We start from the raw sequence: 16,830 nt of genomic DNA on the forward strand, positions 1-16,830 counted from the left end.
TACCTCAAAAACAAGCTAGTGGAAGGGACTGCAGCATGTAAGAACTAGATGACAGAATAGCAGACCTTTGCCTAACATCTGAACTGAAATCTAGGTTGAAGGACAGCTGCAAGGCTGCAGGATTCTTTGATCTTCTGATCCTGCTTGTTGGCAAGAAAGGGGATATTAAAATACAAAGGTGGGAAAAGATGGTTGTAGCAGAAGTAGAAGCTGCATCTGCTAAGAACAGGAGTCACTGACCTGAATCTGAAATGGAATGCTGTGGAATAGCCACCTAAAGGGAACGGAAGATTTTGTACATGACAAAATATGAACTATCTGTGTGAAAAAGCAGGCACAAAGGTTTAATAGGAACTCCTAATTATCTTTCTAAAGAACTCAAATCATGTGTTTAATTGCTGCTTTAATGTAGAAAACAAATTCAATTCAAAATAAGGGCTATAATCCTCACGCCACTCTTCCAAAGTACACAGAGTTCTCCCATCAACAGTATTTGTTTTATACACTCAATATGAGCATCTCCATACTTCATCAGAGGTTTTTCCCCCAACACTGATATGTGAAACGCCTACTCATGTTCTCTTTTCTTTCTTTTAGGAGAGGTAAAAGCAGATTGCTTTGAGAAAATAAGCTGCCTGACATGCTTACTAATTGGGCTTGGTCAAACAGCAGCTTCACAGACATAAAGTGCCCAGAATGTCAGCCTCCTCCCAAGGCAGGAAGTCCACCAAGCAGTAGCTGGCCAATGCCAGAGTAAACTGAACCTTCTATGTTTGTCCAATTACCCTTTTTTCCTTTTGGCTGCCTTTGCTGTTCATACACACTCAAGCTTCCCTTGCACAGGAAGTTGGGCCTCAAATTTAATCCTGCAGGGGGGGGAGAGATTATCTGCAAACACCTACCAAGTTAAGTATTGACTTCAACAGGAAGGTGGGGAAAGCTACAGTTATCACAACTTCCTAATGAAATTATGCGCCTCCAGGAAGAAAAGTGTCAGCAATTCTTTCACATTTGTGTGGCCAAATGTGTGTCCTGTGGGTACTCAGTGTCGAGGTCAGAAAGAGGCACCAAATCCTACACATTTCCAGTTTTAAAACACAGATAAGGAGCCACATGACGAGGAAAAAATCCAAGTTAGAAAGCAAAAGCACATAAGTGTCCCTTGTCCATCATGATTTTGCCTACATCCCTCCCGGTGGTCACAGGTGACCAGAAGTTTAAGACTGTAAGAACATAAGAAGAGTCTGCCAAATCAGGCCAATGGCCCATCTAGCCCAGCACTGACCAGATGTCATGAGAAAACTGCAAGCAGGACTTTGGCACAAGAGCACTCTCCCCTCCTGCAGTTTCCAGCAACTGGCATTCAGAAACATTGCTGCCTCTGCTCACGCAAGTGAGTGAATTGAATTCCATGCAGATTGAGTAAGCAGCCCATTAGAAGACAGATGGGTCACTCTGTCCCTCCTCCGCCAGCCCGCATGGTTTTTAGCTACTGTTGGAGAAAAGCTCTCCTCTCCAACCAGCATACAAGCACAGGGTAGTACTCTCCTGCATGTGGCACGGAAGGACCCTATGCTATCAAGACAACTGAAATGTGATGCATCCATAAATCTTACACAATATTAAAAGAACACAGGGATTTTACCAACGGCTTATGAAGCTTCATTATTTTAGAACTTTTCATATACACATTTAAAGAAAAGTTCTCTTTAATTCATATTCCAAATGGAATGGAGAGAACCAGTGGGACACAGTTATCCCTGGATATAAACTCAATAGGAAGCATACAGTAAGAAATACCAGAGGCCGTGTCACTCTATGTCAAAGACAGGTTGCAGCAGACTCCTCCATTGTGGTGGTGATACCGGACCCCAAGAGTAATTTAGTGCTGGGGATACGCACTGAGTCCAGAATGCCAGAAATCCCAAAAGGGGAAGACTCCTCCACCGACCTGACATTTAGCAACAGCATCACCAGGTGAGAGGGTAGACCAACAAGTTAGGTGGACCAGCATGACTATGCAGGTTCTGACAAGGGTAAGGTAAAGGTAAAGGTACCCCTGCCCATACGGGCCAGTCTTGACAGACTCTAGGGTTGTGCGCCCATCTCACTCAAAGAGGCCAAGGGCCAGCGCTGTCCGAAGACACTTCCGGGTCACGTGGCCAGCGTGACATCGCTGCTCTGGCGAGCCAGCGCAGCACACGGAAACGCCGTTTACCTTCCCGCTAGTAAGCGGTCCCTATTTATCTACTTGCACCCGAAAGTGCTTTCGAACTGCTAGGTTGGCAGGCGCTGGGACCGAACAATGGGAGCGCACCCCGCCGCGGGGATTCGAACCGCCGACCTCTTGATCGGCAAGCCCTAGGCGCTGAGGCTTTAACCCACAGCGCCACCCGCGTCCCTATTCTGACAAGGGTAACAACCCTTTAATGACATCACACTTTTTCCTCCTCCCACAGCTCTACAACCCAAACACATCTCTGTTCAGAAGACACTAAGGGAATGAAGTTGTAAAAATGTTTCTCTGCATAGTAGTTAACGTAACATAAAACAAAATTTCAAAGTAACTTACAAAGTTACGGAAAATCTCTCTTCTAACACCATTTTTTTAACCAGTTAAAATTACAGCAGCTAGCACAACAGCAGCGATAATCAGTATTAAAGTGCAGGTATGCCATTTCAAAAGGCACTTCCTACAAAACCTAAGGTACAGTTTCTTTTTGCAAGAGCGTATATAGAGCGCAACAACAATTTTAAATTGCAATTGTGCACAGCATGAACTATATTAATCCTCCAGCAGTTTTACAGTACAGTGGCAATTAAAGTGCCAATGTGCAATATGCAACAATCATCCAGCACTTTTGCAGTGCAGCAGCAGTTTTAAGGTGCAATGATACAGCACAGCAGCCACATTAAAGTGCAGGTGTGTAACCATATGAACTAGGCTGATGATAATCCAGTAGTTTCCCACCTTAATAAAACGGCAGACTCTGCCACCCATCATCTGGGAGCATCCTTGACTTTAGTCTACCATCCGGGGGTGACCCCCTCCTTCTTCCTCTCACTTAGGGTTCCAAAAATAGCCCTTGTCACTTATCAGGGAGGTTGCTGCCCCACTCCTCATTATTCCCCAAGTGACAGCATGCCCACCAACTGTCCACCCAGCACAAACTGGACTTTTATCTCGTACTCCAAGCAGCATCCTAAGGGAAGGTTGAGCCAAGTGCCCCGCTGCAGCATGTGGGCAACTGTAATTAGAGAGCTGGTGAGTCAGTATTTCAGTTCAGCTGTCACAAGCTGCTGGATGTTTCTGGCTTAAGGTGGACTACACTTCAGCTAGTGGTGGGGAGAAGGGGAGTGCTCTCACCTTACTCTCTCACAGCAGCTCAGCTACTTTCTCCAGTGCTGCTCCTGGAGAAATCATGCTGTGAGTTCTGTATTATCCAGCAGAATGTTAGCTTTATTTCACTAAAAGATTTTATTAACATACTTTATCTAACATAAGAGAGAGGTAGGGTTTTATATATATGTATATATAATAGCAGATAAATTTGAAATGCATGACCCAGCCCTAAATAAATATAACAACAAAGTGGAATTCTAACTTTAGGTTTTACTTTCATAGTGCATCTTTAAAAGGAGTACATTTTTAATAACATTCAAAACCGAGCTTTCAATAAATAAGACTTGCATTGTAAAAACTGCAAAAAAGTCAAAAAAATGTTTGATATTTGGAGCAGCTCAAAGATCTGGAATAGCCGTTAGTGATTCACATTAAAGAACCTACTAGTCACTGCAGTCTCTATGGAGTTCCCACCCACTTTGTAAAAGGTTCAGACTAAATGTCATAACATTGCTAATTCTAGCGGTTTGCTTATGGTTTACAAAAACCTCATTTTAGATGTTGACTTAACAAAGCAGGCCTAAGTTATAAAGCACCTACAATATACTTAACCACCTTGACTGGCCTAAAATGGGAGTCCATTTCCATGATTAAAAGAGTCGTTTTATGAACAGATATATAATCTTAACATCCAAACTAAATGCACAGGAACCAGGTGGTCTCTGCAGGGCTGTAGATGGTAGAGAATGTTGGCAGAAGCATGTCCAGTTGGGTGGCCCAGGTGGGTGAGAAGAATCAGAAGACTCAAAGCTGGACAGAACATTGGAAGAGAGCAGCAAGGCAGTGGCATGGAGAACAGAAGCAAGAAGTGAATTAGTAGGCAAGTAAGGTTTCAGAGCAGGGTAAGAATCGGAGATGGGGGTGACACAGGTGTTCAGAGTACAGAACTATAACTAGCAAACACAGAAAGTGAAACTTAGGAATATGGGCAGCAATGGCTATGTAAGCTCCCTAAGGCAGGTCTGTATTGCTATGGTCTGTGCCAGTGGCGTAGCGTGGGTTGTTAGCACCCGGGGCAAGGCAAGTAATTTGCACCCCCTAACCCATGGATTTGTGCCCCCTAACCCTAACCCCCAGATGATGCGCCCAGTGCGGCCTGCCCCCCCTGCACCCCCCACGCTACGCCACTGGTCTGTGCACAGTACAATGGAAGCCCTGATGGTTGACAGGTGGGCCCTGCCTGACCTGTGCAGGGCAGAGTAGATGAGGATTTGGCTTGCTGGCCATTTCCAGTCCACCCGCCACTGCTATATTCATAAAAACAGATAGATGATGTTAAACTAGGGGCAGTCATAGCAAGAAACTTGAAATGTTTAATGGAGGATAGCCCAACTAGGCCTAGGAGAGTCCCAGCAATCCCAGTGTCCTTTTGACAATGTGTTAACAACTCCTGGGAGATGAAGTCAGCATATTATTAGCTGACATGAATGCATCCTCATTCTTACACCGTAAACAATTTCTTTTATGTTAATACATATTGACATTTTTCTGAGCAGGAAACATTTACACCATGATCCCCACGCTGCTAGGTTCTTCCCACGCACCACTGAACTGGAAGATTGCCATTTTCCTTTAGAACTTAACAGTCACACTACCCAGAAAAAAGAGGGATGGTAAATTTGATAAACTGATGTGCCTCAGAGGAATCACAACTGCGGGCATTAAAAGCTAGGGTTTGAATGTAAGACACTCTCCTCCTGCTTAGTCCATATCCTCTGATGTGAATCTGCCCATCCATTGAGGTTAGCCATTGCATCCCTCTTGCATGTCCCATCATCCCCAAAGCAAAGCTGGTGACAAACAATGCTAGAAACTGAGATCTGAAAGCCAGGAGCTAAATGGCCTCTTAAACCTAGGTTATGGGCACAACGACAGAATGTCTAGGCACACTTTTTTATAACAAGAATACAAAGCTGAAAATGGATTGCAGCTAAAATTTTATGCTCATTTTTCATATGGTCTAGTCCTTCGTCTGCCCACCACACCAATATTCTTAGGAGGATCTCTTTTCTCATGTATTCGGAGAGTAGCTTTAAGTGGGGAAGCAGGAAAAGGTCATTCTTTCCTTCCACTCTGCAGTTTTAATCTGAAATTTTAGGCACAATAGTGCACCCAGAGATCAGAAACTGCTTGCGCTAATGAAATTCCTTGTTGCAAAATGCACCTAGAACAATGGGAGTTTTGAACACTGGTGACAAGACATGACAGAGGTCTTTCTGTTGTGGTGCTCCATATGGGGAATTCCATGCTCAAAGAGGTTAGGTTTATTTTGTTCCTTAATTTGTATTCCACTTGGACATCCCTTTTTAAACAAGCTTTTGATTAGCGCCAACTTTTCATCTTCTTGCTGCTGTTTTTAGTTTGGTTGAATCATTGCTGCTTTTATATTTGCAAACTGCTTTGAGTAACTCTTAATGCAAAGTGCCTGCATATCCAGAGAAGTCCCTGGTATTTCACCATATTTGCTTATAAAAGTAACGGAAACTAGATAAGTTTCAAGCTGTTTTATCCTAGTTTGGGGCATACACACAAAATGATTCTGGCTTACACTGTCACCTCACAAAAATTTATTTACTAGCCTTATCCCCCAATGTGGATTAGAGTTCTATCTAGAGCTATTCTGAATAGGTAAAAAGATAAAGGGGTACAGGACCCCTGGATGGTTAAGTCCTGTCAAGGGCGACCGTGGGGTGTGGCACTCATCTCACTTCAGACCGAAGGAGCCGGTGTTTGTCCACAGACAGCTTTATGGGTCATTGGCCAGCATGACTAAACTGCTTCTGGTGCAGCAATACACCGTGATGAGTGCCAGAGCACATTGAAATGCCATTTACCTTCCTACTGCAGCGGTACCTATTTATCTACTTGCACTGGTATGCTTTTGAACTGCTAGGTTGGCAGAAGCTGGGCCAGAGCAACAGGAGCTCACCCTGTCACACAGCCACAGATTCAAACTGCTGACCTTCCGATTGGCAAGCCTCAGAGGCTCAGTGGTTTAGACCACAGCGCCACCCGCATCCCAGTTATTTTGAATATAGCTACCACAATAAGCCATTTCAGTTTAGTTGTTATGACATAAACATGAATGATTAAATGTGCAAATTGCAATGAAATTGCTGCCTCTATTCTTTGGTTACAATATTAATTGTGCTTTACTGTGCTTTTAAAAACTGTGTCCACACTAGTTTTTAGCACAAGTATTTGCCTTGTTTTGAAGCATTGGTGGCCTACATTTGACCCACTTTGCTTAAGATACAAACACCATCAGCACCCATGTATACAGATGGGGCATATCAGATCAGTGAGAGGATAGAAAATTCTAGGTCCAGAGTCCAAGGTCACTAGTCAAATGATTACAGGCCAGAAAAGATCCTAGAGAGCTGCTGAAAGGGTAGACGACATTGGACTATGTAGATCACAGGCTTGACTCAAAAGAAAGCAGCTTATTTGTATCTAACTGAGAACTGCATCTCTCTTAAGATTCTCCACCTCAATGTCATGCATGGGCAGAAATGCATGTTAAACTTGTAGAGTCACTTTTAATGTCCCTCCCCTCTGCCTACTCACCCCATAGGCTTTTTGTGCATGTGTATACTTTGCATGATACCCTTGCAAGTAAGCTAGATTAGTCTCAATGCTCTCTACAACAAGAAACACAAGAGCACATGAAGTCTGATCACCACCACCACCAAAGCAAGCATCATCACAAGTCAAATGATTTATAAGGAACTTAGGAGCAGAACCTCAATGAAAAACTGAGATATTTTCTAAAATATTAAGCAGCATAGAAGTGCTTTAAAATAAGCCAGGCATCATATATCCACATTGGGACAATACAGCCTACAACAAAGGCAAACAGAAGTGAGAGAAACTAATACTGCAATACTCAGCTAATACTGAAAACAGTGGGATACACAGGTTATTTTATTTAAATTTAAATACCCTAAGAAAAAAATAGGAGAACATAGCAAGACATCTGTTACAAAGGATGAAACTGGATATGACAGAATTTTAAAATGCAATTGTATGTAATTGTATGTGATCATGATTATAAACATTGATGATGGGTGAGCGGGAAGTCATTAGTATTGTAGAAATAGAATTATGACTGTTGAGTGACAAAGTGTAACTTTGAATCTTGAAATAAAATAAAATATTCAGTAAAGAAGAAGAAAAAAGAATTTAAAGACTCGATGTTCCTTTAAGATGACAATAAAGCTGGTTTCAAACACAAGATATCTAAACTTCAGATAATTTATTTTCCTGCCAAAGTGCTGACAAAGCTAATATACTTTGGGCCAAGTTTCACTTCCTTGCTGCAGTGTCCTTCATTTTTATTACTGCAATACTAATGAACCTTCAACCAGCCAGCTCCTTGCATTTTACCCCCTATCTGAACTGCAAACGTACTGAAGAAAAAAGAAAGTTGAAGTATCCAGTATTAGGAAGAATTCATGCCTGCACTGGTAATGCCATTCCACATTTTTCAGAGAATAGTGTAAAACACCTTTAACCTTGCTACAAGGCATCCTACGTATACACGTTAAATTGATTGCAGTTATTGTAATGGACAGCTCTTGCAACAGCTGCGAATGTTACAGCAATCTTTATGATGCCCTTGTGTAACCCCAAGTCAAATGTTTCTTTCTAGAGGCAATTTGGCTAGCTAAGTGTGGCACACACAGCTAACATCTGCCACCATCAAGACTAAAACATAACAGCATTTATGGGAGATAATCATATACATAAACATCAGTTCAAAGCGTTTTCCAAACAGTTAACCTGTAAACCAACGCTGCATACTAACACCATCATTTTCCGCAGAGGAAGAAGTCAAGAGAAGAGCAATGTTAATGGAGCAGTAATGATTCTGTCAATGAAACAACAACAAAAACCTCCCCAAGGATACCAAGCAAGAATTGACCAAGAATTAAGAGCAGGAATGAAAGATGCAGAGTAAAGGACACTAGGTCACTTTCTGGTCAGAGCTCCAGAGCAACAACATTTAAAAAAAAAGTATGGGGGGGGGGAGAGGAAAACACAGCAGCAAGCTGGAAGATGTCCACATCTCACAATGTGAAAACATATAAGAAGGCACACTAGACCCTCAAAGCATCTGTAAAAAAAGTGTCTAGGTTTTAAGACACCAAAGTGGCAGAAAGGAAAGGGAACCTCACCCAAGACGGCCATTTTTTTTTCTCCCCCAATGCCTAGCACCCCTGAACCTCCACTTTACTGGAAAAAGCACTTTAGGGAAATGTGCAGCAGGCATAGACGTTCAGCAACTCCACCTAAATACTTCTTTTTGTATTATATATTACCTACACTCCCTGCTTTACAAGTGATTGAGGGAGGTCTGCATTTCAAGTCTCAGGCCTGCCACCATCCCAAAATTTAGGCCTCAAGCTCCAGATTTGCAGAAACCAAGACTCTACACTTTTGTAGTTAAGCAACACTGTGGCCTAAGCAAGTTTGTACTACATATAAACCTTCTGCCTTCTGGACACAGAGCTTACGAGATAACAGGAAAACAACGTGAGAATGGAAAGGTTCTTAAGGCTGCCTGGGTAATTTTAACTTGAGCGTAGAGTTTCCAAAACCAGCAATCCTCAGGCTGTACTAGAATATCCTAAAATAGCTGAACTGGACAAGTGGTGAAAAATTGTTGCAAGTATGTACAGGTTTATTTTTATTGCACAAGGGTGGCAACTATGTATAACAAGTGACTTGCCAAACATAATGCAAACTTCCTTTCATGGGATACACTTAGGCCAGCTAGCCCCACTGAATTTAGGGGGACTCTGTATAGGATTCCACTATCAGAAAATGAAATTTTATACGTATGTGTGTGGCTGTGTGCTGGGGGAGCACTTTTCCACTGGTTATTATTTGAAACTGGTAAAACTCTCATGTAGGAACAAATATGCAACGCACACTAGATTATCTACATGCAGCTTGCAAGTTATAAAAACACAGAGAAGTTGTCAAATGTGATCAATTCGTCTTATTTGAAGAAACCTTTACACTAATCCAAGTTTTCTTCCATAAATCTGTCAATCACACTCAGCTTAAAAACTCCTACAAGGATTCCTGGCCATTGGGTTAAGAAAGGAACAACTCCCTCATCTACTGATGGGGGAAGAACAGCTCACACACAAAACAGCTCAAACCAAGATGACTCATTTGTATTTTAAAAGCTGCTAGTTTTCCAAAGTAGAAAGCGGAAAACTAATACAGAACTCAAACTGTACTTGGAAAACAAATAACATCCCCCAGTTTAGGGAAGGAGCAGCAGCTGCTTAGCAATATTTAAGAGTAGGAAGAGTTGTCATAATCCACAAGGAAACAAGGGGGTGAGGACACAAGTGAAAGTAAATTGTTCCTTAGCTATAAAATTTTCAAAGACATATATTTAAAAAGTCTATTGTGGGCATTTCATAATTGGTTAACATTACTCTCTTGCCCATCTAATGCATTTTTGAGAGGAAGTTTTTGCTGAAGGCAAAAAGAAGTGACTGTAGCTCTGGAAGATGTGATGTGTCTGCAGTTAGCAGACACCACATTTAGATTTATACATTCACAAATTCATTAATACTTTTATACTTTGGAACTACTAAGTCTCACCCTCTTATACATTTGGTTTTGCTTCTCTAGTATTTTATGGGTACTCCGTGTGTGTGTGTATACACAGACACGGGGGGGGGGGGCTTTCAAGAGAAAATAAACATATAAATATTATAAAGAATAAATAAATGGGGTGTTAGAATCAAGATCCGATAATCACACACATTTGTCTACTGGTTTGCAGTCATGGACTGCTAAATGCGGATGAAGCTCACCTGAAATGGGGAACAGTCATAGCTCAGCAGCAGGACATCTGCCTTGCATGCCAAAGGTGCCTAGGTTCAATCTCCATTTAAGGTTTGGGAAGACTTCCTGTCTGAGAGCTTTGAGAGCTGCTCTAAGTCAGTGTGGACATTACTGAATTAAGCGGATCATCAGTCTGATTTGGCATAAAGCAGCTTCCTAGTTTCCTGTCATATTTTATCCCACTACATATATATAGACCTGGTCTAAGCAAACAACTCAAGTGTTTTGCAGACTGATATTCACTTGTACACAATTCTGTATGCAGGAGATGATCTGCCACATTGCCAGGAGTGATGTTTCAAACTAGGCATTTTATTATATAATAGCAATTTGCTATTATAAGTGACGTTAAAGGTCTAGACCACATCCAGCCACTTTACAAACTGCAATCATATACATCTTTGGTTGGGAACCTCTGGCTCTTGTGCCTAATCAGGCCTGTCTGGCTTCTGGCTTTGGGTCATAAGGCCCAGCCATATCCACTTTTCCTGCACCTTACAACATATGACACAATTCTCAAAGTGGCATGCAGAAAATTGACTACTTTGGGATCTGGTCCTCTGGACAAAAGCGGTTCCTCACTATACACATGTACTTGGTAATAAGTCTCATTGAACCAACAAGGCTTACACCTGCAGAGAATTACACTGGTGTGATACTATTTATTAATATTGTGGTAAACTACAGCAGAAGTGGGCAGAAGGTAAACCTGGATCTACTGCTAGATCTCTGGGTGGTTTACAATAGATCAGTAAAGATTTCTGACTCCCAACTATTTCACAATAGCAGGAACAAATTTATTCCCCTCTTCCCAAACTACACTGCTGAAATAACAAAAGCTTGGGGTCTGTATGATTAGATTTGTGAGTGGTGCTCATAACAAACTGTTGGACTGAGAATTCTTTAATTCTATGTGTTTATCTTTTGCATGTCAGGCTTTGGTTCTTGGATCTCAGGGATCTAGGGGGAAAAAACACCTCACAAAGTAGAACCTGCAAGCCTGAAGCCTGCACACCTAAACTTACAGAGAAGTTTATGACTGTGTGTTTAAAGCCCTACATTAATCATAAGTATCTGAAGCTGAAGGTAGCCTAGAAGGAAAAGCCCACCCCAAATGGTTTTGTTAACACCTAGAACTCTAGCCAATGATGAAGTACAGCATCACTGCTCTCATAATGTAGATTTCTTTTGTTTTGCATTCAGCATCTTAAAAGCTTTACCCTAATGAGTAACAAACCAAACATCATATAACCTCGACGTTCATTATACAAAGCCTTTCATTATACAAACATTAAAAATGTTGGGGAGGGAGCATTATGTACTAAATTTATTATGTACTTTATTCATATTGTTATCGCCTAGAGCCATTTTTTAAATATATCATTCAGTCGTAATTTCAAAAGATCTAAAAAAAAGTCAGTAATGCTAATGGGTTTATATAATTTAATACTTATTTGGAAGGCACTGTTACATTCCAATATATGCTTTGAAAAACTCAAATTACCACTTAGGCCATAGCAATTTCAGCTCACATGCATTTCATTCACTCTTCATTAACCACCTCCCACCTCTAGGCGCCCTCTGAAAAGTTACTGTAGTAAAGTGTCCCCTTCCTTTCTTGGCTACTGCTGAATTTATATTGCTGGCCTTATAATGCTTATAGAGAGCTGATCATCTTTTAGGGTAGGTCACAGCTGACAACATGGTGGCATGAAGAAGCTACAGGAGATGATTTGTGTATAATTTATACTTAAGCTGCTAGATAGCATTTTTATTTTGCACAGAAGATATAGCCAAATAATGATGTTCACAATAAAGAAAGTTTCTAAAGTCTGGCTAATAAAACTGTGAAGATTCATTTCCAAAGAATTGTAACTTTAAACAGGTGGGTCACGTTTTGAAAGCAGGGTAACGTAGAATGAAACAGATAAGGCATACAAACAAATGCAAAAAACAAGCTTTTTGTATCTCCTTAAAAGGATCAAAATTGCAATCTCTTGATGTTTACAAAGTTAAAGGCCTGTAATAGCAAAGAGATGTAATTTGTAGGAAATGGTTTTGATTAATGAAAGCAATGCTATATTAATGTATTGCTTGACCATTTAAACACACAATATCCACATGAGGCTATGATTTCGTTGTTGCAGGTTCTATCCAACTCCTTCAAAATGGCTTGAGACAGATAACAGTTTAAGGTGACACATAACAGAAATACACACACTGTTATGTGGACTGTCTCAGAACTATGGTGTGGTAAGGAAAAGTTAGGAAACTCCTCCTTGCACACCATTGTCCCAATTCTCACCCACAGCAAACCATTTTTTAAAAAAGATTCACGCAGTGCTAAACTACCTATTTAGTTGGTCTCTAGAACAACTTGGAATACTTTTCCAGTATTGGATCAGAAATGCCTCCAGGTTCACCTGACTTTCTAACACATGCTCACATATACATTACATGGCCCTTAAAGTTACATTGATTACAACTTTGAAAATGAGAAATTTGATCAACACTGTATCCATTCATTGTATTATTACAAATGGAAATTTTGTTATGCAACACAGTTTTGTTTAAAAAAACACACCACACACACCCTCCATTGGAAATATAAACATTCATATTGTAATATAAAAACTATGTATTTTTACACATGCATGCGTAGTTGCTTTTCTGTTACTTTAGCATCAAGTTTTCAGAGCACACTTAGAAACTAACACAAACTGAATGTAAACCATTGTTTTCTTAAGTCATTTTATGAGTCTGATCCTAACAAATTCTGATATAAATTAAAGAGCTTTAGCCCAAATAGTGTATATCAATATGGGTCAACTTCTTTATCAGGCTGGGAAGAATTCACTTATTCCATTGATGCAACAAGAGTGACCATTATTGACCAGTAACTGTGTCATTCTTTAAAACCAGCCCATATCCATTTTGTGTGACATGATGACACCACATCATGAGAAGGTCTACGCCAGCTATTGGTCTGAAGCAGGCTTGCTTACCAACTGCTATCTATATGGAGCACAGGCGATGTTATTTGCCTCCACGTTATAGTGTCTAGAGAAGGCATAGGCAAATTCGGCCCTCCAGATGTTTTGGGACTACAACTACCATGATCCCTAGCTAACAGGACCAGTGGTCAGGGATGATGGGAATTGTAGTCCCAAAACATCTGGAGGGCCGGGTTTGCCTATGCCTGGTCTAGAGTATTGAGTTTGAATGTGGGAAATTAAAGTTCAAATCCCTGTTCAACTATGAAGTTCACCGGGTGAACTTGGGCAAGCCACTTTCTCTCATCCTAAGCTACTTTAGATCTGTAGCAAAGCTAAAATGCTGAACGAATTTTTTCAAGAGGAAGAAAGCATACAAAAACTTATAAAGCAGCTCCAGAGACAGCTTATGCTGTAAATTGTCTAGTTGCAGACATGCTGCCCATCCGCAAAGTCAATATTGTATGTGGATAAATAGCCCATGAATGTTGACTTGGCCTACTATGAAGATACCATTTGCTGTAATTAACAAGTGCTTTGGTAGGCAGGGTTTTCTCCTATTTGTGCTGTGATTTTGAGAAGGTAAGAGCAACAAAATCTTTTCTTACCTACTCCAAACCTCAGCAAAGATGAGAATTCTGCATGGCAACCTGTGAGCTTCTGGCTTTTTGTTCACCAAAAAGACCAGAGCAATTACAACTGGCAGGCAGATGTGTCAACACCTGCACATTACTAAAGCTTCACTAGTAGCAGGGGTCCACCGTTCCACTCCCCACGCTCACCATGATGAGTGTTTCATCACCCTCTGGCACTGGTGATGAGGAGACAAAGCAAACAAATAAGAATCATAAACAGCTGTAGAAACAGGCCCAACATGAAAAAAGACAGCTGCACAAGCAGTTATTTCCTGCCGCCTTTGCTGCATTTCAAGAAACCACCCTCTTATCTAAAAATCTACCGGGGGGGAACACCCACAAAATTATATACACTAACCCCCCAAGTATTAAATTTAAAATCCTCTGTTGTGTAATTCTGCAATTTCTTTTTACAGCTCACTAGCATCAAGTTAGAGGAAGTTGTGGCTGGGCATTTTGGTGGTGGGCCACTTACGCACTTGGAGCAGTTCCATCACCTGCTGCCAAAACAAGTCCCAACTTTCACTAGAACTCCGGAGGGGAACATATGCGCTGCTTGCCAACCAACCAAACCTTCATCTCCCTGGCTCCAGCTTCCAAAACCCAACACACTCATGCTGGAATAAACCCCACCTAGCACAGTGAAAGTTTATTTTGAATAAACATGCATGAGATTGCATTGAAGAAAAGGACACAATCCTGACTCGTGTTAGCAAGGCAATCCAACTTTGTGGATCCTAACAGGTAGTCTCCAGGAGCATAATCTGTTAAATCTGATCAGGGGGCCCATCTAGCCCTGCCTTTCTAACTGTAGCCAGTCAGCTACTTCCAGGAAGCTTATAAGCAGAGAATACAGAAGACAGTCCTCTCTTGATTGTCTCCAATATCCAGAGTTTGATGGAGAAGGTCTCTTGCTTCACTCCTTGCGTTTAATAGGTTCTTCAATTAAATCATCTGTTTCTGACAAGTGTTGGTTTATGCAACGGCTTCAACATAACACCAGTAGTGAGAAGTACTAGGAAATTTCCTCGAGCCAGTGCAGTTGTAATGCTCTTGTATCTTAGTGGGTTTTTCTTTTCAAAATCAAATGTTCTTTCCCCACCAGTCCCTCTACTCACATGAGCATGTTTCATACTCTAGTTTTAATCACTTAACACTAACATGGTTTGCTAGCAAAGTTCCAACCCCAGCTAAAACAGTGGCTAGTATTAATCATGGCTGTTAGGAACCATTAACCCTGGTTAAGATCTGGCAGGGAAGGGAATCAAGCATGCAGCCCCACAGCCTGTTCCCTCTTAACCACGGTTCACATTGAACAGAACACCTTAGTACAGAGGTTGCTAGTAAGTTCTCACATTTGTTCCTCGTTTTCCACTGCCACCACTATATCTGTTAGACATGGGTTTATATTCCAAAAACAACGCAAACATTACAGAGTTCTGTTTTATGTAGACTGGTCTCTTTAGTAACAGGACTCCCTATTACAAGACCATGTACAAGGAGCATGATGAACAAGACGAACGGTTTGGAAACCTGATAAATCTGAAAGCTTCCTCGCTATAGAAGGAAAAGGATTATCCAACATGGATGAATGCTTTAACTAACAGCATTAAATTGGTTTCAAAATAACGGCTTTCTTTTTTATATGATGGTGATGATGAGTATGAATGGTATGAGGGAAATCAAAGAATTAAAACAAGTAAACCAAAATGAAAAGGATATCAAACCCCTACACAGCAGGATACTCTAGCCATCATGACAAAGATTATTACCTATTAGCCACATCAAACAAGCAGAGAACTGGAGCAGTCACAGTACACTACAGTAAAAGAGATAGCTACAACAACTTGAAAAATAAATCTGCAGCCATGAGGAAGATTATAATCTTTATTATTTTTCAGGTGACTACATTTGTACCACCAGGTTTATTTCATGTCCTTTTTTTTTTTAAGGACTGCCCATTGCATTTCATGCCACCACACATTGAGAGCACAGTCAATGACTTCTTTCATGCTTCACTGGTCTAAAACGCCCCTTAAATTCTGAAGTTTTGACCATCCACCTTGATCTTGGTTCAAGCCTTGCTTTTGCTGAAGGAAAAATGAAAACAGTTTGACCTGGTTTTTGAACTGTTCAATGCATGTTATGGGTAGGATCTTTACATCCAAACTGGTACACCTTATTGCTTTCCCTGACTATTTTTAGCTGTTTCAGTGCAAAACACCTTAAACAAAAAGTCTCCAAATCAATCATTTTAACCCAGAGTTTGAAGGATGTTTACACCAGCCTCTTCCAAAAAACACAAATTCCTCAGTGCCCAAATGCCAAGATTTCAAAACCATCCTACTAAGTTCAATAAAGGTCTGCCTCCCTAGAGCTTGGACTTGGCCCAAACTCTAGCTGGCAGAGGAACAACAAGGTTACACGAGTTGCACTCAACACCAATTGGAGTAGAGACAAAACACAGAGAGGCACAAAAATGCATTCCACTTCAATAGCTATAGTGATGTCTTAATTTACTGCTGGACTGAAGCAAAACAGTCAAGTGAGGAGGTTCAAGGTGCTACACCAGAGCAGCAACCTGAATCTACACTGGCACAATGCTGAAAGGAATATTACAGGAAAAATTAAAAAAAAACAAACAGCTTGCCCATTTTGTATGCAACCATTAGGACAGTATTGCGTACCCACAGAGAACAGTTTCTCACCTTTATCCTGAGAGCAAGACAGGATTTCTTCCTCTTTGGGGTTAGTCACCTGGGTGATAATGGACGGGTTGTCCATGGAAACAGAGTGCGTTTTCACCTGGCTATTTCCTTCCCAGAGGCAGGTTCGGTGTGCGTTTATGGGTTCCTTTTTATTCGTTTTCCTTTTAGGAAATCTAGAGGCAGACTTATGTGTGAAAAAAGAACTCCTCCAGGAACGAAGC

General features: G+C 41.1%; 1 protein-coding gene across 1 annotated transcript in view; it reads right to left on the reverse strand.

The window, feature by feature from the left end:
• Positions 1-16,824, reverse strand: part of CTDSPL (CTD small phosphatase like) — a 71,340-nt gene extending 54,516 nt beyond the window's left edge. The window contains exon 1 of the mRNA XM_083406765.1: positions 16,610-16,824. Within this exon, the coding sequence (XP_083262891.1) occupies positions 16,610-16,685 (76 nt within the window). The 5' untranslated portion in view covers positions 16,686-16,824. The remainder of the gene's footprint in view (positions 1-16,609) is intronic.
• Between the last annotated feature and the right edge of the window lie 6 nt (positions 16,825-16,830).

This window comes from Podarcis tiliguerta, assembly GCF_965153285.1.
Source record: "Podarcis tiliguerta genome assembly, chromosome: 12".
Classification (NCBI taxonomy): Eukaryota; Metazoa; Chordata; class Lepidosauria; order Squamata; family Lacertidae; genus Podarcis; species Podarcis tiliguerta.